This window comes from Scyliorhinus canicula, chromosome 4 (genome assembly GCF_902713615.1).
Source record: "Scyliorhinus canicula chromosome 4, sScyCan1.1, whole genome shotgun sequence".
NCBI lineage: Eukaryota > Metazoa > Chordata > Chondrichthyes > Carcharhiniformes > Scyliorhinidae > Scyliorhinus > Scyliorhinus canicula.
Genome location: NC_052149.1, coordinates 86473648 through 86498438, shown reverse-complemented (window position 1 = coordinate 86498438; position 24791 = coordinate 86473648). Strand labels below are relative to the sequence as shown.

Sequence of the window (24791 nt, the reverse complement as noted above, 5' to 3'; positions counted from 1 at the left end):
GAGCCTCCATGGAACAAGCCCGCCCGCAGACCGGTGGGCCCCGATCGCGGGCCAGGCCACCCTGGGTGCCCCTCCCCTCGGGTCGGATCCCCCCCGCGACCTCCCGAGGACCACACCTGCATATTCACCTGCCAGGTCCCACCAGTGTGTGAGTTGGGTGATTCACGCCGGCGGAACTGGCCAAAAATGGAAGGCCGCTCGACCCATCAGGGCCCGGAGAATAGCCGGGGCCCGCTGTTAACGGCCCCCGACCGGCATGGCGGGAATCTCGCTGCCTGAAAAACGCCGCCAGAGAATACGGCAGCCGGCATCGGGGTGGCGGGGCAGGACTCGCACCTCCAACCGGGGATTCTCCGGCCCGGCTGGGGGTCGGAGAATCCCGCCCTTGGTCTGGGAATGATCACCCAAGAAGAGGAAGGATGAGTGGGTGTGAAATGAGGCTGGCTATAAACATTAGCATTTGCTGTGGTCTGTCCGATGAAAGGGGAGATGGTCATTGGTTATGAATAGGAATGCATGTAGGCTAGCGGACAAACAGTCCCAAGAAAGATATAAATATCAATGCAGAAGGGACCTAGGTATGCAAAACCTCGAGGAAGAACAATGCCAGAAGAAGACCTCAAGCCTCCAGCTTAAAGATGGAGTCTGATCCCTGCTTGTGCCTGACCAGTGCGATTGGGTGGTGAAATCTCCACAGGTCCACTAAAGGGTTAGATGGACTGGTCATGTTAAATTGCCCCTTTGTGTTCAAAGCTGTGCAGTTTAGGTAGATTGGCGATAATCAATGCGCAGGATTATGGGGATAGGGTGGGGTAGTGGGCCTAGGTGGAGTGCTCTTTTGGAGAGTCAGTGCAGGATTGATGGGCTGAACAGTCTCCTTCTGCACTCTAGGGATTCACTGGAAGTTATTAGATAAATATTAACAGTCTACCCTATGCTTATGAACTAATAGCGGTAGAGGAAGGCTTAATCATTTGTGTGCTTTTGATGCTGTGTATGATAGAACCTCTCTTGTAGTCATGCAGTGGGATTTTTATACTGTATTTAACGAAGAAGTGATTTGATTCAAAGTTAAAGGTGCTGTGTCTATCAATCAACTGGAGCTAGGGTCCCAGTCAACAAGCAGGTGGTACAACAGAGGAGGCACCAAAAGGTTAAGTATAACATTATTTTGGTGGAACCAGGAGAAGCAGGAGTGTTTCACCAAGCTTCACAAGAATAATGTGGGCTGTCAGCAGCCTGCACTCCCGTTCACTCCCCCCTACATCTATTTGGTGCCCACAGATTGTCAGAAGTGGGGTAATTAATGAAAGCCGGACGTGAAGCTGCACTGTTCTCCCACCAACAGGTGGAGGTGGGCAGTTGGCAAGCTGGTACATTCTGCTGGTTGGCCATCAGATGGTTAAAATCTGACCTGGCATCACCACCCCAGCCCTGACATGTATCAAAGAACAAAGGAATGTCCAGCACAGGAACAGGCCCTTCAGCCCTCCAAGCCTGCGTCAATCATACTGCCCGTCTAACCCAAAACCGTCAACACTTCCGGGGTCCGTATCCCTCTATTCCCATCCTACTCATGTATTTGTCAAGATGCCCCTTAAACGTCACTATCGTCCCTGCTTCCACCACCTCCTCCGGCAGCATGTTCCCATTTTCTAAGTGCGAACTGTCGTGAGCTTCCCGTGCCCGGCCCAGCGAGGCTGGCAATGCTATACAATGCTAATTGATCCACTTGACGAGGCCCCAGGGGCTTATCGCCGCAAATGAAGGCTCGCCAGCCCATCCACCGGGACCGCGTTCGCCAGTCCCCCCACTAACAAGATTGTTCCGCGTTTAAGCAACAGTTGCTCAGCCAACCCCAGCCACCCCGCAGCCATCGGCATCAAGATTCGGCAATGTGAACCTGGGAAGGCCCGTCAATGCGGTCGAGGCCAGGAGGGATGTCCTGTTCCCCAGAGGAACCCGGAGGGTGAGGCACAGGGCAGCCAGTGCCGCCTGCGATGAGATGCCGGCAGAGAGGAACTTGGGGAATGTGGCCAGGACTGGCCTCCAGTGCCAGAAGAAGGTCAACGACCTACATTGGGCAGCACGAGTGAGTGGACACCTACACACCCCCCCACCACCCGAGACCTTTCCACCCCCACACGAGCATCCACCTCTCCCGAACTTTCCATGTGGCCCACCCAACACTCCCTTTAACCCACTCTCCCTTCAACACCCCGCCCAACCCTTCCTTCACACACACCCTCCCACCACAGTGAACCACGTGTGTAGCTAACAATGCCCTCTCTATCTCTGCAGGAGGAGCTCTCGCACAATTGCTGGGAGAGGGCCTAGACAAGGAATGGACCCTATCGGTGGTGGAGATAGCCGAGGACAGAGCGGACACCAACGCGGAGGCTGGCAGATGCTGCAGAGGTGAGGAACCACCGGGATCCACCAGGAGGACCTGTGAAACGTGAGTAGTGATTGTCTTACTGACGGACCCATCCCTCCCACTGACCACATGTCCAGTCTCCTGCAGGTCCTCCTGCCGATGGTGCCAGCCCCCTCTCCTGCCTCCCAGGAGAACATCTGAGAGGCGAGCTCTGAGGAAGACAAGGTCATTGAGTCACAGCTGTCATCCCCACCCTCCACCAGCGCAGATACACACACCTTGAAGGGAAAAGTTAGTGGTCAGGATTCTGGGGTACAATCTGGTGAGCACCACACAGCTACTGCTGTACATCTGGTGCAGGCAGGAGCCCCCAGGCGACACAGCTGTCGGAAGTCTGCTGGATCCCAGGATCTAGCTGGGTCCCAGCCTGGTGCTGAGTGCCTGGTACAGGATTACCTGGAGCAGATGGAGACATGAGGGAGTGGCCAGGCCATTCAGACGGAGATGTCAGCGACACTCCAGCAGATCCATAGCCAATTGGAGGAGTCCCAGAGGCTATGGGCGCAGGAGGTGTCGCCGGCAATGCGTGACCAACAGTGCTAGGGTGGCGACCCCAGTGGAGAGCCTGGTGCATGATGTCGGTAACATGAATGAAGGGGCGGGATTCTCCGACCCACCGCCGGGGGTCGGGAATCGCGGGAGCGGGAATCGGGCCACACCGGTCGGCGGCCGCTGGCGGCGGCCCCCTCGGCGATTCTCCGACCCGCAATGGGCCGAGTGGCTGCCAATTTTTTTTTGCCGGTCCCACTGGCATAAATTAGAGTAGGTCCTTACCGGCGGGACCTGGCGGCACGGGCGGCCTCCGGGGTTCTCGTGGGGGGGGGGGGGGGGGGGGGGATCTGGCCCTGGGAGGTGCCCCCATGGTGGCCTGGCCCACGATCGGGGCCCACTGATCCGCGGGCGGGCCTGTGCTGTGGGGGCTCTCTATTCTTCCGCACCGGCAGCTGTAGCGGTCCGCCATGGCCGGTGCGGAAACAAGCCCTCTGCGCATGTGCGGGGATGGCGTCAGCACACGCTGGTGCTCCCGCACATGCGCCAACTCGCACCGGCTGGTGGAGGCCCTTCGGCGCCAGTTGGCGGGGCACCAAGCCCCTTCCCCGCCAGCATGCGGGGCGCAAACCACTCCGGAGTGGTTCACGCCACTCCTTCCCGCCGGAGTTGCCCGCCCCGTCGATTACGGCAGAATCCTGCCCAAGGTGTCGCGCAGCCAGTGACGGCCATGACTGAGGGTCTCGACAAAATGTCCGACTCGCTGGGGGATGTGACCCAGAACCGGGCAGACCTGATGAGGTGCTGTGACCCAGAACCAGGCAGACCTGATGAGGTGCTGTGACCCAGAACCAGGCAGACCTGATGAGGTGCTGTGACCCAGAACCAGGCAGACCTGATGAGGTGCTGTGACCCAGAACCAGGCTGACCTGATGAGGTGCTGTGACCCAGAACCAGGCAGACCTGATGAGGTGCTGTGGGACATGTTTTGCTCGAGGGGAGCGCAATGTGGACGGAGAATTGTGACCACAGTTCTTGTTTTCAGTTTCTCCCTTCTTTTCCCAAATATTCTGAGTTTTAGTTTAGTTTAGACAGGCATCATGATCGGCGCGGCTCTTTCCCTGGGAAACATTTATTCCTAAACTGTTCTTTGGTGTTGGTTCTTTTACTGAGATATCAGTTCCACGAGCTATGGCAGCTCTTTGGCAATGTGTTCAAGAACTTAAACACAGTGGTTTGAGGCTGATCTACTGTGGCAACATCGCATCCCAGTCATATCTGACCACTAACTGATATCCAAATATACATACTTTGCACCAATAGTTACTGAATAAGAATCAAGAGTGGGAGCACTGATGGATTTCCCCATCACCAAACCAATGGCACCGAGATCAGGGCAGCACAGAGACAGAAGCCAATCAGGCCATCAAGAATGTTCTATCATTTAATTAGACTATGATCTGTATCTTAACTTCAAATATCTGCTGTGGTTCTGCAACACGCTACACCACTATCTAACAAAAATCTACCTGAATTCCTTGGTTTTTATTCACCCATTAAAACATACAAAATTGTTATTACCCAGCAAATAAAATGTGTCTGAATTGCAGCACCTCAAAAAGTAAATCTTTTGATACCTGTGTCCAGTAAGAGTCTCACAATGTGGAAGTTGGAGTGGGAAACACTATAATGGAGAGCAGTGTTCTGATTTTCATCGGTTAAGTTTACAATGAAGTGAAGAAGTTCGGATGACATTTCTCGGAGGTCTCGGAGAAAGTCCAGAATTGCCTCAGGAGCTGCAGATTTCTGACTGGAAATCCTGAACCACTCCCACTGAACAGTGTTTAAATTCTGCCTCTGCAGAAACAAAACAGTGAGAGAAACGCCAACGTTATAACAGAAACACTTACTTTATTATACGTTGCATACGTTTATTACCCGTTGCAGATTTTCCCTTAAACCTTAACCATTTTCTGTCCCCAAATTTCTTCCCTTCTCATAAAGGCACTGAAAATGAAGAACATGTCTCTCCAGAATTCTACTTGGCCTTTTTATCTAACTGATATCGCTCTCGCTTCTGAGTTAGAAAGTTATGGGTCCAAGTCACACTGCAGAGCTGTGAGGCCCCATCTTTCGGCTTGATGTTAGACCAAGGCCCTGCCTGCATGTCCAGAGATATCATGATAGTATTTGAAGAAGGGCAAGGGAATTCTTCCCCTGGCAAACATTTATTCCTAAACCAGAACAACTGAACAAAATGTTTATCACACTGCTGTGTGTGAGATTGCATTTTACGCCAATTAGCCACCAAGTGTGCTTACACTTACGGATGGATAAACTTTAAATATGTATAATTGGCTTGATGGTGCTGGTTAATGTAAATTCTTCCCATCAGTTCTCTGGATGAGGGAAATGCTGGCAAAGTCACATTTATTGTTAATCTCCAGTTTCCCTGTTGAGTGATGGTGCAATCGACACTTAAGAGGACATTGATGTTTGGATGCTCCTAGTGCTATGGAGATGTTTTGAGGGATGAGTGTGCTGATATGCCTATGGGCTATATCATAGTTGGATGGTGCACAACCTAAAACCAGCAAATGGCGGTAAAGATACACCATGCGGTCTCTAAACCAAGGTCATGTGACCTGTGACTCCGATATAAAGGCAGACACATCCGGCCATCTTCAGAAGAAGACTGAGAGGGGAATAAAATGCACATGTAATTGGTCAGTGCTAGGTGTAAATTCCAGAGGAGTAGCAAGACTCTATGATAACACGCACTTTATCAGATTGCCATCTAACCACATGAGACACAATAAAAGGATCCTGGTTTAGACAGATCAAGATATTTGTTGGTGAGTTACTTCATAAAGTACAAGGAACCAAACTTAACAATGGAGGGGGCGGGGTGGAAAATAGGGAGAAATGATATTGAGAAGGCTCCTGGTGCTTTCCCACCTCAATGGGAAATTTCCAGGGGACGGCAGCTATTAGCCTTCACATATAGCAGTGTTCTTCAAAGTCGGGAGCGTGACCTGCGGGTGGGTCGCAGGCAGGTGTCGGGAGGGTCGCGGAGTCGTTGTCCATGGCGCTCCCGAGCGCGCAAATCCCCGCGCAGCAGCTGGCTTTTCATAACGCCGTCTGCAAGCGGCCGGGAACATGTCAAAAAGAAATTCGGCAGCATTGCGCATGCGTGCCCGATGATCAGCGCGCATGCGCATTCCGCGAACATGTTAAAAGAATTTGGCCGCATTGCGCATGCACACACGATGAACGGTGCGCATGCGCAAATCGGGCACGCATGCGCAGTGCGACCGCTATTTTTTTAAACGGTTGCAGCTTTTGTTTTACAAGTTCTGTAGTGGTTTTTATTCATTTATTCATTTATTTTATCCATTTAAATTTTATTTTTTTCATTTATTTTATTCATTTTATTTTTTTTACAAGTTTGGGGCGGTTTTATTCATTTTTTTCATTTATATTACTCATTTTCTTTTTTACAAGTTCGGTGGGGAGGGGGAGGGGGTTTACTTAATAAAACTTTACAGGAAAAAAATGCAGAACTTTGGGCAGATGGAGACTCCATACTTTCCGACACAGGAAGGCTTCACCTTAATCCAACAGGTTCCATTGGAGGAGTGTGTACGAGGGCCAAAGGGACCCAAAACCATTTCCTCCATTTTTGTCAGCAGCAAACAAGGTAAGAGAAAGTGGTGGGTCGCAAAGGTCGGCCGGCGTGGGTCGTGAAGGTCGGCCGGCGTGGGTCCCGAAGGTCGGCCGGGTTGGGTCCCGAAGGTTGGCCGGTTGGTAAAAATGGGGCCTCGGAAAAATAGTTTGAAGAACACTGACAAATGGGATGTTTGCCAAAGGTTATGCCAGTTTCCTGTTGTTGGGGACCCCCAGCTCCTTTGAGGTGGCTTCCTGGTGGCACGTGAGGGTGGCCAACCAACTTGAAGACTGCATCCACCAATAAAGGAGCTGCTAGAATGAAAGGCTACAGCTGTGACCGAAATCAATCCTGTGGAGGGCTTCCCTTCTACATCAATGGCACCAACCCTGTGGACTTCTTCACTCTCAGGTTTGCAGAAGGGGTCCGAGAATGGCTCCATGTTGAGGTTCCCTTACAATTGTCTTCCCACTCAGCAGCATCCACATCGACCAGATGGGTTGCTAGTCATCCTTTGCTGCGGCCCTCTGATTGGGCTTCTCCCCTTGGAAGCCCACCCACGCCCTTAATAGGATGGTGAACATGGAGGTGGCTGTCTCCCAGAAGGTTGAGGAGGACGTTGCTCTGGTTGTTAGGTCAGTATCATAATCACTACAAAACCATACTCATAGATGTTCAGCATAAAAATGAAAAAATTCAATAGTTGGAGACACATTACGACCAAGAAAGCATAACAGTGCCCATACTTCCTCAGGAAACAAAGGAAATTCAGCATGTCTACATTAACTCATACCAGTTTTTACAGATGCACCATAGAAAGCCTCCTATCTGGCTGCATCACATCCTGGTGTGGCAACTGCTCGACCCAAGACCGTAAGAAACTACAGAGAGCCGTGAACACAGCCCAGTCCATTACACAAACCTGCCTCCCATCCATTGACTCCATCTACACCTTCCGCTGCCTTGGGAAAGTGGGCAGCATAATCAAGACTTTAATAACCCTCCCATCCGGGTTATTCTCTCTTCCAACCTCTTCCATCGGGCAGGAGATACAAATGTCTGAGAACACGCACTAACAGGCTCAAAAACAGCTTCTTTCCCGCTGTTACCATACTCCTGAATGACCCTCTTATGGACTCGCCATGCATCTTGGGGCAGCACGGTAGCATTGTGGATAGCACAATCGCTTCACAGCTCCAGAGTCCCAGGTTCAATTCCGGCTTGGGTCACTGTCTGTGTGGAGTCTGCACATCCTCCCCGTGTGTGCGTGGGTTTCCTCCTGGTGCTCCGGTTTCCTCCCACAGTCCAAAGATGTGCAGGTTAGGTGGATTGGCCATGGTAAATTGCCCTTAGTGCCCGTAATTGCCCTTAGTGTTGGGTGGGGATAGGGTGGAGGTGTTAACCTTGGGTAGGGTGCTCTTTCCAGGAGCCGGTGCAGACTCGATGGGCCGAATGGCCTCCTTCTGTACTGTAAAATTCTATGATCTTCTCTACTGTTGTAGCATTACACTCCATATGCTTCACCTGATGTCTATGTATTTACAGTGTGTATTTACTGTTTGCCTTATGTTTTTTTATGTATGGAAGGATCTGCCTGGACTGTACACAGAACGATACTTTTCCCTGTACCTCGGTACTCATGACAATAAATCTAAACCTAATCTAAAATTTTGCTCAGCCCAACCCTGCTCTCACTCAAATCAACTGAGTAGCAATGAGGAACTGTGAATGTTTCTTTCTCCCTTCCACTTCCTAGCTTAGGGATAGTAAGTAAATGTGTAACCTTTCTGTCCGAGATCGACTACAATTGCATTGAGAGGTCTCAGCATCACTTGATCATTATTTTGGGTCTGGTGAGGCAACACTGAGACAAACTGCCAGATCTGCTAAAACCAGCTGCTAAGTTGAGCTGCATCTAACTAGTAGGACAGGTTAGATTAATCAAACACATGAGGTGCACACATCAGGAACAGATGACACTCTAGATTAGTGTTGGGGAACTTGCGTCTCAGGGGCCATGTGCAAACCATCCGGGTTCTGCGTACGGCCCATGGACATTTTGTTGACAGTGGCCCATGTGCAGGGTTGGCACATTCCACTGATTTATGACTGAATTGATAAAGCAAGGTCAAGAGAAGTAAGGTGCGTGCTGATTACCCGCAATATTGACTGTGAGAGCTGTGCGTTCCCTCCGCATCCAAAGTGTAAATATTTATTTTGTTTTTACCATTTGAAGTTGATGATAGTTCTATTAATATATAATTGATTTATGAATTTTCTACAACTCATTCTGAAATATTCAGTGTGAATTAAATGTATTGGGCTGGATTCTCCACTGCCGGAATGTTCCATTTTGCCGGCAGCCCTGGGGGTTTCCCGACGGCGTAGGGCTGCCCCATAATGGGAAACCCCATTGACCAGCCAGTGAAATGGAGCATCCTGCCGGTGTGCTAAAACAGAAATCTGGCACGGCAGGACGGAAGATCCAGCCCATTTAATCTTATTCACAGTGTGATAGTTAATGAACAAGCCCAATTTCAATCTTGCAGCCCAATGAGATGAACTGACTGCCCATCACTGCTCAAGATCCTTCAAGGGCCAAAATAAAGGCAGCAGAATTCAATGGCTAGGGATTGAAACCTTTACCCGCTTTGTCTGTGTGGTTCAGTACTCCATTGGGCAATGCCCCCAACAGGACAGTCTTTCTGAAAAACCTTCAGATAATGAAGTTCAATAGTCAACAAAAAGTATTATGCTTCAAACTCTATGTACAATATTGATTCTAGCGTTGAAATTTAAAACAGGGAAAAGAACCATACCAAGTCTTTGTCATTTGTGACTCCCAATTCATTGAGATGATCCTTTAGGTTATGACAAGCAGAGATGAGGCTCAACTTCGATTCGTGCCTGAAAAAGAAACAAACTAAATTATACCAATTACATATGAATAGGTTCAGGATCTGGCAATGTTGATTTTGTGTACTGGTCAATACTTTAGGAGACACAGAGTTTGTGATTCAGTTTTAGAGAGAGAAAAATTCTGTCAGCTCTTCCAGAAGCCAAAGCAGCACAAGGGAGCTGCAAAAAGCAGACTTTCCAAAATGTACAGCAGAACCTAAAGAGCAACTCGCTCACATATCTCCTAATCCGCTAACAGCCCTGTATCTAGCCTCCACTGTGGGCACTGGGACATTCCCGTGTCTGCCCGTAGTTCTATCCAGTGTGGTTCATGATCTGAGACCACAATTGCTGAGTACTCAGTGTCCTCAACTCCTGCTAACAGTGTTTTATCTAGCACAAAGAAATCTATCCTGGAGTACGCCTTATGTACATAGGAATAGAATGAATATTCCTGCTCCTTGATCTCTCAAATCTGCACGGATCCACCTCTCCCACGCGCTCCATGACCTCTGCAGTTCCTTTGCCATTGCTGATACCAGTCCAACCCCGAGTCCAGGATCGTATTAAAAATCACCCCCATGATCAGCCGGTGCGAGTCAAGGTCTGGGATCTTCCCCAGCACCTTCCTGATAAACAAAATATCATCCCAGTTTGGGGCATATATATTCACCAGCACCACAGCCATTCCCTCTAGCTTCCTGCGAACCATAATAACTCTGCCTCCCGGGCAAAACTTGGTTCCAACTCCATCTACAAGTTTTCTGACGATACGACCATAGTGGGCCGGATCTCGAATAACGACGAGTCCGAATACAGGAGGGAGATAGAGAACCTAGTGGAGTGGTGTAACAACAACAATCTCTCCCTCAATGCCAGCAAAACTAAAGAGCTAGTCATTGACTTCAGGAAGCAAAGTACTGTGCACACCCCTGTCAGCATCAACGGAGCCGAGGTGGAGATGGTTAGCAGTTTCAAATTCCTAGGGGTGCACATCACCAAAAATCTATCCTGGTCCACTCACGTCGACACTATCACCAAGAAAGCACAACAGCACCTATACTTCCTCAGGAAACTAAGGAAATTCGGCATGTCCACATTAACCCTTACCAACTTTTACAGATGCACTATAGAAAGCATCCTATCGGACTGCATCACAGCCTGGTATGGCAACTGCTCGACCCAGGACCGCAAGGAACTTCAGAGAGTCGTGAATACCACCCAGTCCATCACACGAACCTGCCTCCCATCCATTGATTCCATCTACACCTCCCGCTGCCGGGGGAAAGCGGGCAACATAATCAAGGATCCCTCCCACCCGGCTTACTCACTTTTCCAACTTCTTCCATCGGGCAGGAGATACAGAAGTCTGAGAACACGCACGAACAGACTCAAAAACAGCTTCTTCCCCACTGTCACCAGACTCCTAAATGACTCTCTTATTGACTGACCTCATTAACACTACACCCTGCATGCTTCAACCAATGCCAATGCTTATGTAGTTACATTGTATATCTTGTGTTGCCCTATTATGTATTCTCATGTATTTTCTTGAATTTTGTTTAATTCCCTTTTCTTCCATGTACTGAATGATCTGTTGAGCTGCTTGCAGAAAAATACTTTTCACTGTACCTCGGTACACGTGACAATAAACAAATCCAATCCAATCCAATCCAATCCCTCTACCCTCCCCACCTCGAATGTCACCCTTTTATTAATCAGGATAGTCACTCCCCTTGTTTTAAAGTCCAGTCCTGAATGAAACACTTGCCCGACCCACCCCTTCTTTAATCTAATTTGGTCTCCCAGCTTCAAGTGTGTCTCCTGTAACATAGCCACGTCCACTTTTAACTGTCTCAGTTGTGCGAACACACAAGCTCTCTTAACCGGCCTGTTCAGCCCACGGACATTCCATGTAACCAGTCTGGTCGGGGGTGACAAACAGTTTGCGATGCAACTGGCCTGCTCCAGTAGGTGAAATCGGGATGCCGTAGTGTGGCGATAAACCACTAAGCCCTATTTCCATACAATTAATGGGAGCGAACCTATATCCAATAGCCCCCGTGGTCCAGCGGCCTCCCCAGCAAGTAGTCACGCTGATGCCGATTAGTACTCATTTTGAAAAACATGAACCTGGTGGAAGGACCTGAGGACCCGGCCGCCCATCAGGTCAGGGAGGGACCCAGAAGGGACGTCCCGCCGCGGCCCAGGTGTACAGGTCGCTTGAACAGATGACAGACAGCACGTGCCAAAGGAGGCTCCGCCTCAACAAGGATAACGGTGCGACATCTGTGCCATGTCTTCGCGGACTTGGCACCACATGGAGGAGGAGGACACCCGGTCCCGGTGGGCGTCAAGGTCACCGCAGCCCTGAACCTTTATGCCTCAGGGTCTTTCCGGGGCTTGAGTGGGGCCTGTGTGGTATCTCGCAGGCCACATCCCACAGGTGCATCTGACAGGTCATGGATACCCTGTATGCCCGGGCAGAAAACTACATCAACGTTGACATGGACCAAGCCCAGCAAAAAGCCCGGGCAGCAGGTTTCTCCACCATCACTGGGATGCCCCAGGTCCAGGTGGTAATAGATGGCACGCATGTTGACCTGCGCACACCAGGCCGTCTAGGAGTGCCTTACGTTAACAGAAAGGGGTTCCAAACCCCTGAACATACCCGACGGCGTTGGCCCAACCTGGGTGGCCCCATCTCCAGCCTCTCGGAGGGGAGCTCCGATGGCGACACGATTGATGCGGCACAGCTGTCATCCCCACCCTCCACCAGTACAGATACAGGCACCTCGGTGGGAAATGTTAGTGGACAGGCTTCTGCCGCATAATCTGGTGAGCACCACACTGCTGATGATGCACATCAGGTGGAGGCAGCAACCCCCAGGCGAGACAGCAGTCAGAGGTCTGCTGGAACCAAGGATCCAGCTGAGTCTCAGCCAGATACTGAGGTTCTGGAACAGGGTTATCTGGCGTTGATGGAGATGTTAGGGTGTGGCCGGGACATTCAGAGGGAGATGTCAGTGACAGTCCAGGCGATCCATAGCTGATTGGAGGAGTACCAGAGGCTACGAGCACAGGAGATGTCGCCCGCAACCGCAGTGGGGACCCTCGTGCATGATGTCGGCAGCATGAGTGAAGGTGTCCAAGGCGTGGCACAGTTGGTGACGGCCATGGCTGAGGGTCTCGGTAGACTGTCCGACTCACTGGAGGTTGTGACCCAGTACCAGGCTGACCTTGATGTGGTGCTACGGGATATGTCCCACTCTCAAATGGGAATGGCTGAGCCTCTACGGAGCTTGTCCCAGTCGCCGGTGGGCATGGCCGAGGCACTGAGTGTGACCCAATCACTGGAGAGCTGCCAGTTCTGGCGGAGCCAGATGATGCAAGGGCAGCCAGGGCTCGAGCCAGCTGCTCCTCCATCCCGAGATGAACCTTGGGGCCTACTTTGGTGGGTAGAAAAAATAAAAAAGCAGAGTTTATGTTGCATGACTGGGAAATGTTTGCATTCAGAGGGACTTGGGTGTCCTTGTACATGAATCACAGAAAGTTAAAATGCAGATACAACAATCAATTGAAATAAAATTGCATGTTAATGGTTTTTATGAAGGAAGAAGTCTTACTACAGTTGTGCAATGCATTGGCAATGTCACAGCTGGAGTACTATGCTCAGTTTTGGTCTCTTTACCTCAGGAAGAATGTATTTAATTGTTCCTGAGCTGAGGGGTTTAGCTTATGAGGAAAGATTGAGCGACTATTTCCTGGAATTTACAAGAATGAGAGATGATATAATTGAAACATATAAAATGCTTAAGAGTGTGGACATGGGATATGTGAAAAAAATGTTTCCCCTGGGTGGGGAATATAAAAAATGGGGGTTCAATCTCAGAATAAGGAATCAACCATTTAGAACTGAGGTGAGGAGAAATTTCTTCACTCAAAATGTTGTGAATCTTTGGAATCTTTCATCCCAGAGAGCTGTAGATGCTCAGTGATTGATTACATTCAAGGCAGAATTTGCAAGATTTTCAGGATTAAGGAGTGTGGAGATAGGGTGAGAAAATGGGACTGAGGTAGAAGATCAGTCAAAATCTTACTTCATGTTGGAGTAGGTTTGAAGGACCAAATAGCTTTCTCTTATGATGTTATATTAATTGTTACATGACTAACTTTCCCAGCTCTGATTAAAGGTCACCAACATGGAATGTTAACTGCTTTTCTCTCTCTACAGATACGAGTAGACCTGCTGAGTATTTCTAGCATTTTGATGTTTATGTTTCAGCTTCCTGAAGTTGCGGTGTTTTGCCTTTGCAAAGACATTTCTGTCAGGAGAACCATACAGCCACTTGCCTTCAGACTTAGACTGCACGCTTCGAACATAAGTATAATAGGCAATGGATGCTTTAACGTACAGGGTATCATATATTGACAAACAAAGCCACTTTGTATGATTGCATCACCTTTTTGACAGCCAAAATTACTTGTTCATTCAGCAAAGGGGACCTATTTGATAGACTGATTAAAATGCATAATGTCCCCCAAGGCGTGTTTCTTAGCAGTGGAGGCAGCCCGCCGTTGGCTTCTCAGTTTACTCCTGATGCTCCATGTATTTGAGTTCTCTGGCCAGTAGTTTATCACTGGTTTGGCCTCACAGTCATTCAATGATAATCCTTCTCATATAGTTAATACATATTGAGCATCACGGGCTGTACGATAGCACATTGGTTAGCACTGTTGCTTCACAGTGCCAGGGACCTGGGTTTGATTTCTGGCTTGGGTCACTGTCTCTCCCTGTGTCTGCGTGGGTTTCCTCCAGGTGCTCTGTTACCTCTCACATGCCCTGAAAGACATGCTGTTAGGTGAATTGGACATTCTGAATTCTCCCTCTGTGTGACCCAAACAGGTCACAATAACTTCATTGCAGTGTTAATATCTGCCTATTCCGACACTAATAAAGATTATTATTATCCCTTATCCGAAAAACTTATTGGACTGATTATATAAACTGATTATATAGACCGAGTGTGTATTGGAATTTTTTGAACGTGCATCTGCAGCGCATTGGGAACTGTGCATGTGTGACGCGTGTTGAGAATTGCGCATGCGCGGTGCATTGAGAACTGCACATGCGTGGCATGTTTCAAACTGTGCATGTGCAATATGTTGTGAGCTGCATGTGCAGTACGTGTTGGGGACTGTGCATTGGGAACTGTGCATGTGTAGCATATTGGGAATTGCACATGCGCGGCGCATTGGAACTGCGCATGTCTAGCATGTTGTGGCATGTTGGGACCTGAGCATGTGTGGCACATTGGGAACTGCGCATATGCAGCGCATTGGGACCTGTGCTTGTCTGGTATGTTGTGAACTGCACATGTGTGGCGTGTTGGGACCTGCACATGTATAGTGCGTTGGGACCTGCGCGCGCCCAGGGACTCGTGACATCACATTGGTGCTCGAAAAGAAGTGCGGATTTCAGAATTGTTTGGTTTTCTGAATTTCGGATAAGGGATACTCAATCTGTAATTGATGTGATGCATGTTTTTAAATTATGTATTGGCTGGCAGCTAATGTTGAATTTACAACTAGGAGCAGGTGGCTGTCTCAAGCAGCTGTCACCTTCAGAAACAGATGCAATTCCAGTCACCATCTCCGATCTACATAAATTACCTGGATTCAGAAATGCAATGCTACTTCATCAAATTTGCAAGCGTTTCTGAACTGGGAAAGGGGAAATGAGAGATCTGGTGAAGCAGTCAAGGAGCTGTATAAGGACCATACCAAAATTTGCTTATCACTCCAATAAGTGGTCTGAACTTCTTATGTTCAGGGGTGAACCTGTATTGGCTAATATCTGATTACACAATAGTGTAGCTCAGGTATGTAAGCAAAAGCAACTTCTCATTATCTCAACCAAATATTTGTCTTTGAAAAGTGCCCACAAGTGTTTCTCCAATCTGAATAAGGCAGATATATTAATGAAATAAGGTCTGATGTGAATCGACAGCCTTTATTTTACTGAGAGCAAGTGAACATACAGAATAATGCCGGTTGTTGAAAAAAAACCTTATTTCCTTTGGTCAATGTTTACTTTTCAAAACATTTGAGTAATGAACTGCATGCCTTTTTCTTTTTGTGGGTTGCTTAACTTGTTTTTAGGATTTCAATAAACACCCCTTTTCTAAACAACTTCTTAAAACTGACCAATTGCATCCCAGCTTTCAGGTTCAGTGGCAGATCTGTCCAGCAAGCAGGAGAGATTTTCCTTTGACTTCTGATTTCGTCCAGCAATTGGTCAGTACACCATTGAAGCTAACTACCTCTTCTCGCCACCTGTCCATCAAGGAACCATCTCGTTATTCTCAAAATATTCTCGCGCTGCAGGCTGGGTAATGGCGCCTCCTCAGCCTGTGATTTGCTAATCATTAGAATCAATGATTGGAAGATCACTGGTTCAGGGGTGCAACATATCTTGATTGTCACTCCTAACATGTCTTGGGGAGCACCAAAGCTGGGACATCTCCCTGTGACATCCGTTCTTGCATTTTATTGATTTTAGCAATGTGCTCATGCCAATGATTGTAACAAGTGATGTACCTTTTACTGCAGTTTTCCATCGCACTGCCTGCAGCATTATGTCCTGTTGGCCGGATCTCCTCATGTCCTGTTGTCTCCATGTCCTTGGACGTTTCTGCTTTGCTGTCGTCAGTATGTTGGGTTTTAGTTCCCGTATCGACACATTCCTTTTCCAAGTCATTGCCTGGACTTTCTTCAGATGATGTGGAATCATCACTTGATGTGCTCTCATAGCTAAAATACACGTTGAAAGAACTGGTGGAAACTGAGGGCAAACATAAATGAACAATTGTGCACATCGCAGGTCTGTGTGACTATAAAACTTTATTTGATGCTCACCCGCCATTTACACCAATGAAGTGAAGATTTTTTTTGGCTGGGACGCCACTTGATTTGAAATTTCCATCCTTCTTTTTCATAATAGATTTAAGGGTTGTGGACTGAAACACAACTATAAGTTAAAAGAGAGAGAAATTCACCTGGTAAAAGCTCTGGTTATATTTTACAATCTTATTAATCATCTGATCTCAAGGGGGAGAGTTGGGCCCCTGGTGCTGCTACAAATGTCCTGTTGGAGGTTAGATTTGAAAGTCAATGTTTCAGAAGATGACGGCAATGGCTCCACATGACGTACGTTTTCAACTTCTGCAAAGTCAATAATTACAAACCACTTCAGTGAGCAAACAAGTGGCTTAAAAGGTTTTCAATTGAGCAACACGCATTCTGAATTTCTGAATGATAGACAGAATTGTAGTCAGCAGCTTGGACAGATCTGTGCTCTACTCCAACTCCTAAACCCAACTAAACTTGCAACGTGTTAAAGGATCTGATTTTGACACAGAACATTCCACAAATGTAATTATGCTGAAAGAATGATACCAGCTTTAAGAGAGAGACTTTGTTGAATTAACTGATCTCCCCTGAGGTGGCAGGCAAGGATTTAAATCCTGGCCTTAATATTACTTGCAAGAAACAAAGGAAAGCACCCATTGCTACCAAGAGACTCTTCGATATTGTATTTGCTACAGCTTTCCAGTGATATTTTACATCGTCCAATTGCCTACATATAATCTGATTATTATCCTCAACTCGATAGCTAGTTTTCTCGCTTCTCAAAACCAGATACCTCTGATGGGATGGAATATTTTCTCATGTCAGGGGTGCAAAGTCTATTTTAACCCTGTCTGCCTAACAGTAACCAAAGCAATTAATAGGAAAAAATGGGAGAGCTCTTCAGGCTGTTCACGTTAGTGGGATCTTCCCGTCCTCTTGGCAGCATACTCCCACTGCAGGTTTCCGGGCGTGTGGGGTGGATTCAATGGGAAATCCCATTGACAGTGGCAGGATCAGATGATTCTATTGGCAGCCAACAGCGGGCTGCCTCCCGCTGCCGAGGAACAGGCCATGGAGAAGCCAGATAATCTCGCCCAATGGCTGGTGACGGGGACAGCAGACAACGGGAAACCCCGATGACAGTAGTGGGACCAGAATATGCTGCCACTGGTCAATGGCGGCCGCCTCTGCTACTGCAAAGCACGCTGCGAAGGACGCCGCGGGGGATGAGCAAAAAAATCCCACCCAATGGGTGGAATTCTCCACCCCCCCCCACACACACACACAGTGGGTTTTCCATGGGAGGCAGCTCACCATCAGCTGCTGCCCGGATTCTTCTGGCCACGGTGAAGGTGATGGTGATTTACATTCCTCACCCCTGCCACTATCCGTTATTGGGGAACCCACAGCAGGGGTTGGCTTTATTGGGACCGAACGATCTCACCAGTGGGAAGGGCTGCAGAAATCCGCCCATTGGTTAACAAAGAGAACACACTGGAAGGAAGACCAATATTATGATGATGAGCAGTCATAGACATCACCAAGTTCCTGAGAATATTGGAAGAAACAATGTGAGAGGTAGAAACCTGGTGTAAGAGTTCAACTATGAATAAACTAAATCTGTACAATCTTCTGTGTGGGTTCAGCCTTTATATAACTGCTTGTGTCATGTGAGAGAACCTTTAAGAAATGGGTGTTTAAGAAATGTACCTTTAAGAAATGGGTGCTCATCAGTGATGTCAGAGTGTTGGTGGAGCTTGGCTGCCTGCCAGCTTTTTTCTTTTGTTTTAGGCTGTTTGCTGCAAGGTGTATTTTAGTTTTGTTTTCAGAGCTGGATAGCTACAGCCACAGCCAGAAGGGGTATTAGTCTCTCTCTCTGTAATCTAAAGACTGAAATCGATCCTTTGGTGATTTAAAACTAATAACTGCTCTCAGTAGTGACTTTAACCTGATGTGCTTCTGTTAAAAATATTTTTAAAAGTCTTATGGATGTTAAAAGGACAGCTTAAGGATTACTTAGTGTTGTATTCTTTGGGGGTAATAATTGAATTGATGGTTGCTAAGATGTTCACTGTATGTTTTAAAAAGGGTAACTTAAGTTCATAGAATAAACATTGTTTTGCTTTAAAAAATACTTTTCCATTTCTGCTGTACCACACCTGTAGAGTGGGCCTTGTGCTCCCCATACCACAATCTATTAAAAGTTGTGGGTCAGGTGAACTCCATGATACACTTTGGGGTTCTCTAAACCCTGGCCCATAACACTTGGAATACCTGTAAAAATGGGTTTTATATCTGGAACACAACTGAGGAATAATGCATTGAGAGGAGGTACAAAGGAGAAGTGGTTAATGTTTTGCACAATTGCTTCACAAGGCATCTGTGAGGAAAGACAATTTACAGGAATTCCTCTTTCCTTCAAATGTTTTAGTCTATTGCAGTTTTTATGGTAATTTATAGGAAGGATGTGAATGTGGAATAGAATATTTTATACTTTGGGAAACAAACATTAGCTACGTGCAACCCTATTAGAATTAAATTTGTTTTACACTGCCAAGCAATGGGTGAAGATTTTGATGTAGATTGTGAGGTGAATTCTCTGATTATTCTATTCAATAAAACCCTAAATAGGTTCTTTTAAAATGCTTTCAAGATCTTGCAATAAATGGAAACCAGATGAAATGTCCCCTCTAAATGCAAGCCATTGCTGGGGGAATCAGAGGGAATCAGCCCCCCATGGAGCTTAACTTCAGCTTCCTGTATTTCATTGTTGCAGACAAACCACGGCAATATGATGATGTATAAGTTGAACTGAAAAGTGCTGGAAGCAAAGGATAAATCTGTTTGACATAGATAAGCAGAATCATACCACCATACACCATTTAATAGCTTAAGGTGGACAAGACTGAGCTCTTAGCACGGGCATGGGTAGTCCATTACATGATTCTCCCAAAAGGGAACAAAGTCTCCGAGCGAGCGTGTTTAGCCGCGTGTTTCCCGATACTTGCAGTGCCAAGAAACACATGGCTATTCAGCACGATTCACGTTGAATAAGGGTCCTGAATGGTGAATGCATGGCCGTGGCCACACATAGCCCCAGTTTCTACAATGGGAGCTCCACTCGCCAGAACTCCCCAGTGTAGTGTAGTGAGAGACCATGGCTCCCAAAACAATCCCCGACCTCCTCCCACAGCCTGAACGCACTTTGGGAGGGCACCGGCTCCCCCTCCTTCCCCGCACCCGTCCCCAACACCCAAGCAGGGGCCCCTCTGGCCCAATCACACATGTGCAAAGAATGCCAGCCAGGAAGCTTGGCAGCGCCAGGCTGGTACCCAGGTGACCCTGCCAGGATGCCCAGGTAACGCCAGCAGTGTCAGGGCACAACCCTACCCAAAGAGTAATCAACTGGGGGCCTCCAAACCCCTGGGAGAGCCCCACGAGTGCTGTTCCGTCTGATACCTGTTTGTTGAGACCAGTACCAAACGGCGCACGCCCGAGGTTCCTAAGACAAAGGGGTTGAATCACAAAGCCTCAGGTACCTCGGGAATCTGCACATTAGAGTGAGGCTTACCGCCTTGCTCTGATATGCAGATTTGCCAAAAAGTGATCCTGCCAGGATATACATCGCAACATCTTGCGAGATCGTGTTGAATCTTGCAAGGTGTGGCGAGCCAGGTAGATCCCGGGTGCAGGGTCTCCCAGCTTTCATCGGCCACACTGTGCTGCGGCGAGCTGCGTTTCTGGTGCAGCATGGCTGTTGGATCATGCCCTATATGTCCCCATTTGGCATGTGCAATGTAAATAAAACTATCACAATCTTACACCCCATGTAGTGATACTGGGAAATCTGCCTCAATAAGCAAGGACATCTTCTAGCAGGACTTAGCGAATGCAGCCTGCCCTGTGCCCAGTACATTGTCAGTGAATGATTCTATAGCTGTTCCTCTTCAAAACTGATCCATTTCTCCCAAGCTCTAAATGTATTGTCCAACATCTGTTTCGCTGCCCTTGAACCCTCAAGTGTTGGGGCCTGATTTTAACTCTGCCACGGTGAAAGGGTTTTGGGTCAGTTAAAATTGGACCCTCGATGTTACCACCCACTCTCTTAAATATTCCCAGGATCTCAGTCTTCCCCAGGATTTCCCTTTCACCTGTTCATCACAAAAATCCAACCTTGATCGTAACCACTTTGACTTGAATGATCTCAAATTATTTCCTATCACTTACAACTTTTCAGTGTTTCACATTGTAGGCCCAGGCTCTTGTGGCTCTTTCTAAAATGTAATTACATCATTTGAGCACTGTTGCTAAGTGAGTAAACCAAATAACTCCATCTGAGGTGTTGAAAGAAAGGGAGTACATTTTTAAAATTCATTCATGTGACTTGGGTGTCGCTGGCTGGTCCAACACTTGTTACCCATCTCTCATTGCCCTTGGGGTGGGTGGCTGGCAAGGCCATTTTGGAATGCATTTCAGAGTTAGCCACATTACTGTGGGTCTGGAGTCAATGTTGGCCACACCAGGTAAGGATGGCCGATTTCCTTCCAAAAGGACATTAGTGAACTAATTTTTTACGGCAATGGTTTCATGGCCATGACTCGACTTTTAATTCCAGATTTGTTTTATTGAATTAGCTTCAAACACTCGCTCCTAGAGCATAACCCTGGGTTTCTGGATGACTACAAATCATGAAAAGCATTCAATGCGAAGGTCAGTTCAGAAATTTAAAATAACTAACAAAGCATTGATATTTATTTCTCGGGCTATAGAATTCAAAAGTAGTGAGGCTCTCAACTAACTTTTTTTGGGGATTTTGGTCAGGCTACACTTAGAGTACTGAGCATAGTTCTGGGCCTGATTTTTGTTCTGTGGGCTTGGGAAAACCCTGTGCACGTTTGCGCCCTCCAAAATGTGTGACATTGTCCAGGATCTTTATCTTTTCACACAGTCATTAAGCTCACTGTGCATTTTGCAAGTCATGATGGAGTATATGAGATGCATGCGTGCAAAGGTGGGCCAATTGAAGGCCTACTGTGTATTTTCAACACAAGAGCTCAGCTCCCAACATTATTTAAAGACCCTGTAAACATCCCTCAGCCTGCCACCCACCCCGTGCCCCCTCAGATCAACCATGCCACCTCCATGCCCCCAAATACCCCAACAAACTCCTATGCCATTTCATAGTCCCAGAATTTGCACATGTCACCTCCCTGTCCCCATGTGTCCTCCATAACCATTCACCCAGTACCCCATATGCACAGTCCTCAGGAGCCATACAATAACAATGGAAATTATTTGAAAATCATTGGAATAAAAATTAAACAATTAACAATCGACTGAAACCTTAAATTAAAACACGCTACCATTGATCCTTGAAAAAATCTACTCCATTGCAAAAATATATAACCATTTAAGTATCTATTAGTTTTTAAACAACCAAGAAATCACATCAAAGGCATTTTAAATTATTACAGCCTCTTGAAAGTTTATCTTGCTCTTGGATCAATAGATCACATGACGAGCTGAAGATATTATCTACTTTTGGAACCCAGCCAAGCATTTGTAGTAGTTACAACTGTCATAACAAAAGCTCCTGGCTACATTGCCTGAAACAGATAGAACAGAATGGTGCGGTATTTCCATTTCAAAGCAAAGTGCCTGCCAATCAATGAAGGGGAGCAGGTGCATTTTTTTCAACTTTAAAAAGCAGGGTATTTTTTAACAGCCAGAGCTGGCAGTTGTTTTAAATAACAGCAGACAATATGATAACAGTGGCTGATAGGATACCTGTTTACTATTTTTAATGCATTATGGCACTTTTGACAATTGGAAAAGCATTGCAATGCATGACAACAATTACACAACAGTGGTCAATGTAAAGATTAACTTACCCTTGCAGGTCAGGTCTCTATGATGAACCATGGCATTAAAACATCCACATTACAATAAAACATCTAATAGTGACATTTAAAGGTGGCAAAACCTCTTTGCCTAAAAATCTCAGAATATTCTTATCTCCTCTGCTGGCTTCCCCCACTAATCACAAACTCTCCAAGGAGGTGTTTTTTTAAGGGCTTACATACTTGCACATGAGAATAGTGTGCGGGAGGAAATACATTTCCCTGTGGTCCTTAAATGTGCATTCTGACCTTGGGAGAGGTATGTGTTTGATTTGTACCGAAGGCCTTCTCAACCTTACAAAAGGCCACATGAAGATGGTGTGGGTTTGGGAAGGCACAGGGAAATACTTTCTCCAGCAAAACAAAATTCAACACGTTGAGACCTGATTCACTTCCATCGGGAGTTGAAAATCCAGTCCTTGGTCTCCATGTGATAAAAAGGGCACAGAAGCCCTGGAGAAAGTATATTGACAAGAATAATACTAGAGCCAAGAGCTTGCAACTGTCAGAAAAGTTAGAGCAGCTCAGAGGAGGCCTGTTGTGACCTTTACAAATGTGAATGGATGACAGGGTGGATGTGGAAAGAATTATGTGGAAAAGTGAATCCAAAACTTGGGGCAATAAATATAAGGTGATAAATTAGGGGAAATGTCTTTACTCAGTGGGTGGTTGGAATGTGAGGCAAACAGCTGAGATGCTTTCAAAATTAAACCAAACTAATACATGAGAAGAGGGAAAGTTGACAGACATGCTGAAAGACACAGATGAGGTAGTTGAAATTTAAGGAGAGGAGAGTATAACACCGGTACAAATTATTTGGGCCGACTGGTCTGTTTCTGTGCTATACATTCTGTGCAGCTCTATAGTTACTTTTATTGGCACTGCTTATTATTTCACTGCAGCCAATCAGGTGCAGCTGTCACTCTTCTGTGCTCCTGAGGGGACATGGCGCCCGGGACCGTGATCTTAGGGCAGTTTTTGTTTTCTAAATAGTATCTTTCCCAATCAAGAGATGGAGATCAGAAACGTTAGTTAGAGATTGAACAAGCGTCTCATCATTGCATGCTGCTCTAGACTAGAAATAGCCAACATCCTTCCTTGAATATAGACTGCCAAAAAATAGCTTAGCTAATCATTCATTCCATTTTATATTTGTGAGACATTAATCTCTATATATTACCTGATTACTTGCCTACATGGCAACAATATACATGCATTTATGCCTATAGGGATCAAATGTAATTCATGAGCTTTGGAATGTCCTGAAGCCGCAAGGTTTTAGAGAAATGAGAACTCTTTATTTCCTTCCAATTTGCAGCATTTTATTTTTGCCATTTTTATTGTTGAACATCATGACATCAGTAGTTTGGTTCTGTCAGTAACTAGAAAGTTTCACTGAACTGATCAGTCACTGACAATGTTCATCTGGGATATAATGCAGATTCTTAACAAACGGGCTTTACAATGATTGCTCAAAAACAACCAAGGTATGAGAATGGGCCGTCTCCATCCATAAATCATGTTGTCGACCCTGCCTTAGCCATCATGAGAAAACATTCTACCAAAATCCCACATCTTCTAAAGTAGAAATTAAGAATGTTGATTGAACACCACTATTCAACATTTCCTTTTTTACTAATACTGTGCTCAATATGGAGGTACGGCACATATCACATCTGATCAGATATCTATCCAGTTCCTTTTAAAAGGAAATGATCATTTGGGCCTCACCTACTTTTGTAGGGAAGTTTCTCACAGACTCATGTATGTGGTGTCATTTCTTGTATTATTCTTTCTCAGGTTCAATGTCTAATTTGACTCAAAAGAATCTCATTGATTGGTTCTTTATTGTTAACTGCACAATGAGGAAACAAATACATTTGGATTTGCAAATCCACGGGTAAATAAATGAAAAAGCCTTTGCTGTGACTAAATGAGGAGGCTTAATGGAATCAATTTACTCCTCCTCACCTGGTCGTAACTATGGCATCAAGTACAGAGATGGAAGAACTAGAGGACATCAACATAAAATATGAAAGCGAAAGAGTTAGATTAGATGCCTGGTTGCATTGTCTCTTTAGAAAGAATCACTCAAAACTTAATTAAGTGTGGGCAGCATGGTGGCCCAGTGGTTAGCACTGCTGCCTAAGGCGCTGAGGTCCCAGGTTCGATCCTGGCCCCGGGTCATTGTCTGTGTGGGGTTTGCACATTCTCCCCATGTCTGCGTGAGTTTCACCCCCACAACCCAAAGATGTGCAGGGTAGGTGGATTGGCCACACTATAAATTGCCCCATATTTGGAAAAAAATGATTGGGTACTCTAAATTTTAAAAAAATTAGCAAAAAAAAACCTTGATTCAGTGCAGATGACTAGTTATCCTTTGAAAAGGAACTAGGTCAGTTCTAGAGTTACAAAGACATCTGAGAGGTGAGGGGTAGTTGCAATCACTGTTGAATTGTTACAGTATTCTGCAGTTTGCTGCATTGTC

General features: G+C 46.6%; 1 protein-coding gene across 4 annotated transcripts in view; it reads right to left on the bottom strand.

The window, feature by feature from the left end:
- LOC119964747 (KN motif and ankyrin repeat domain-containing protein 1-like) overlaps positions 1-24791 on the bottom strand; it is a 100400-nt gene that overhangs the window by 19186 nt on the left and 56423 nt on the right. For all 4 annotated transcript variants that reach the window (XM_038794681.1, XM_038794678.1, XM_038794679.1 and 1 more), the window contains exons 4-7: positions 16410-16521; positions 16092-16304; positions 9413-9500; positions 4564-4783 (exon numbers count right to left, since the gene is read on the bottom strand). In XM_038794681.1, coding sequence (XP_038650609.1) covers positions 4564-4783; positions 9413-9500; positions 16092-16304; positions 16410-16521 — 633 coding nt within the window. The remainder of the gene's footprint in view (positions 1-4563; positions 4784-9412; positions 9501-16091; positions 16305-16409; positions 16522-24791) is intronic.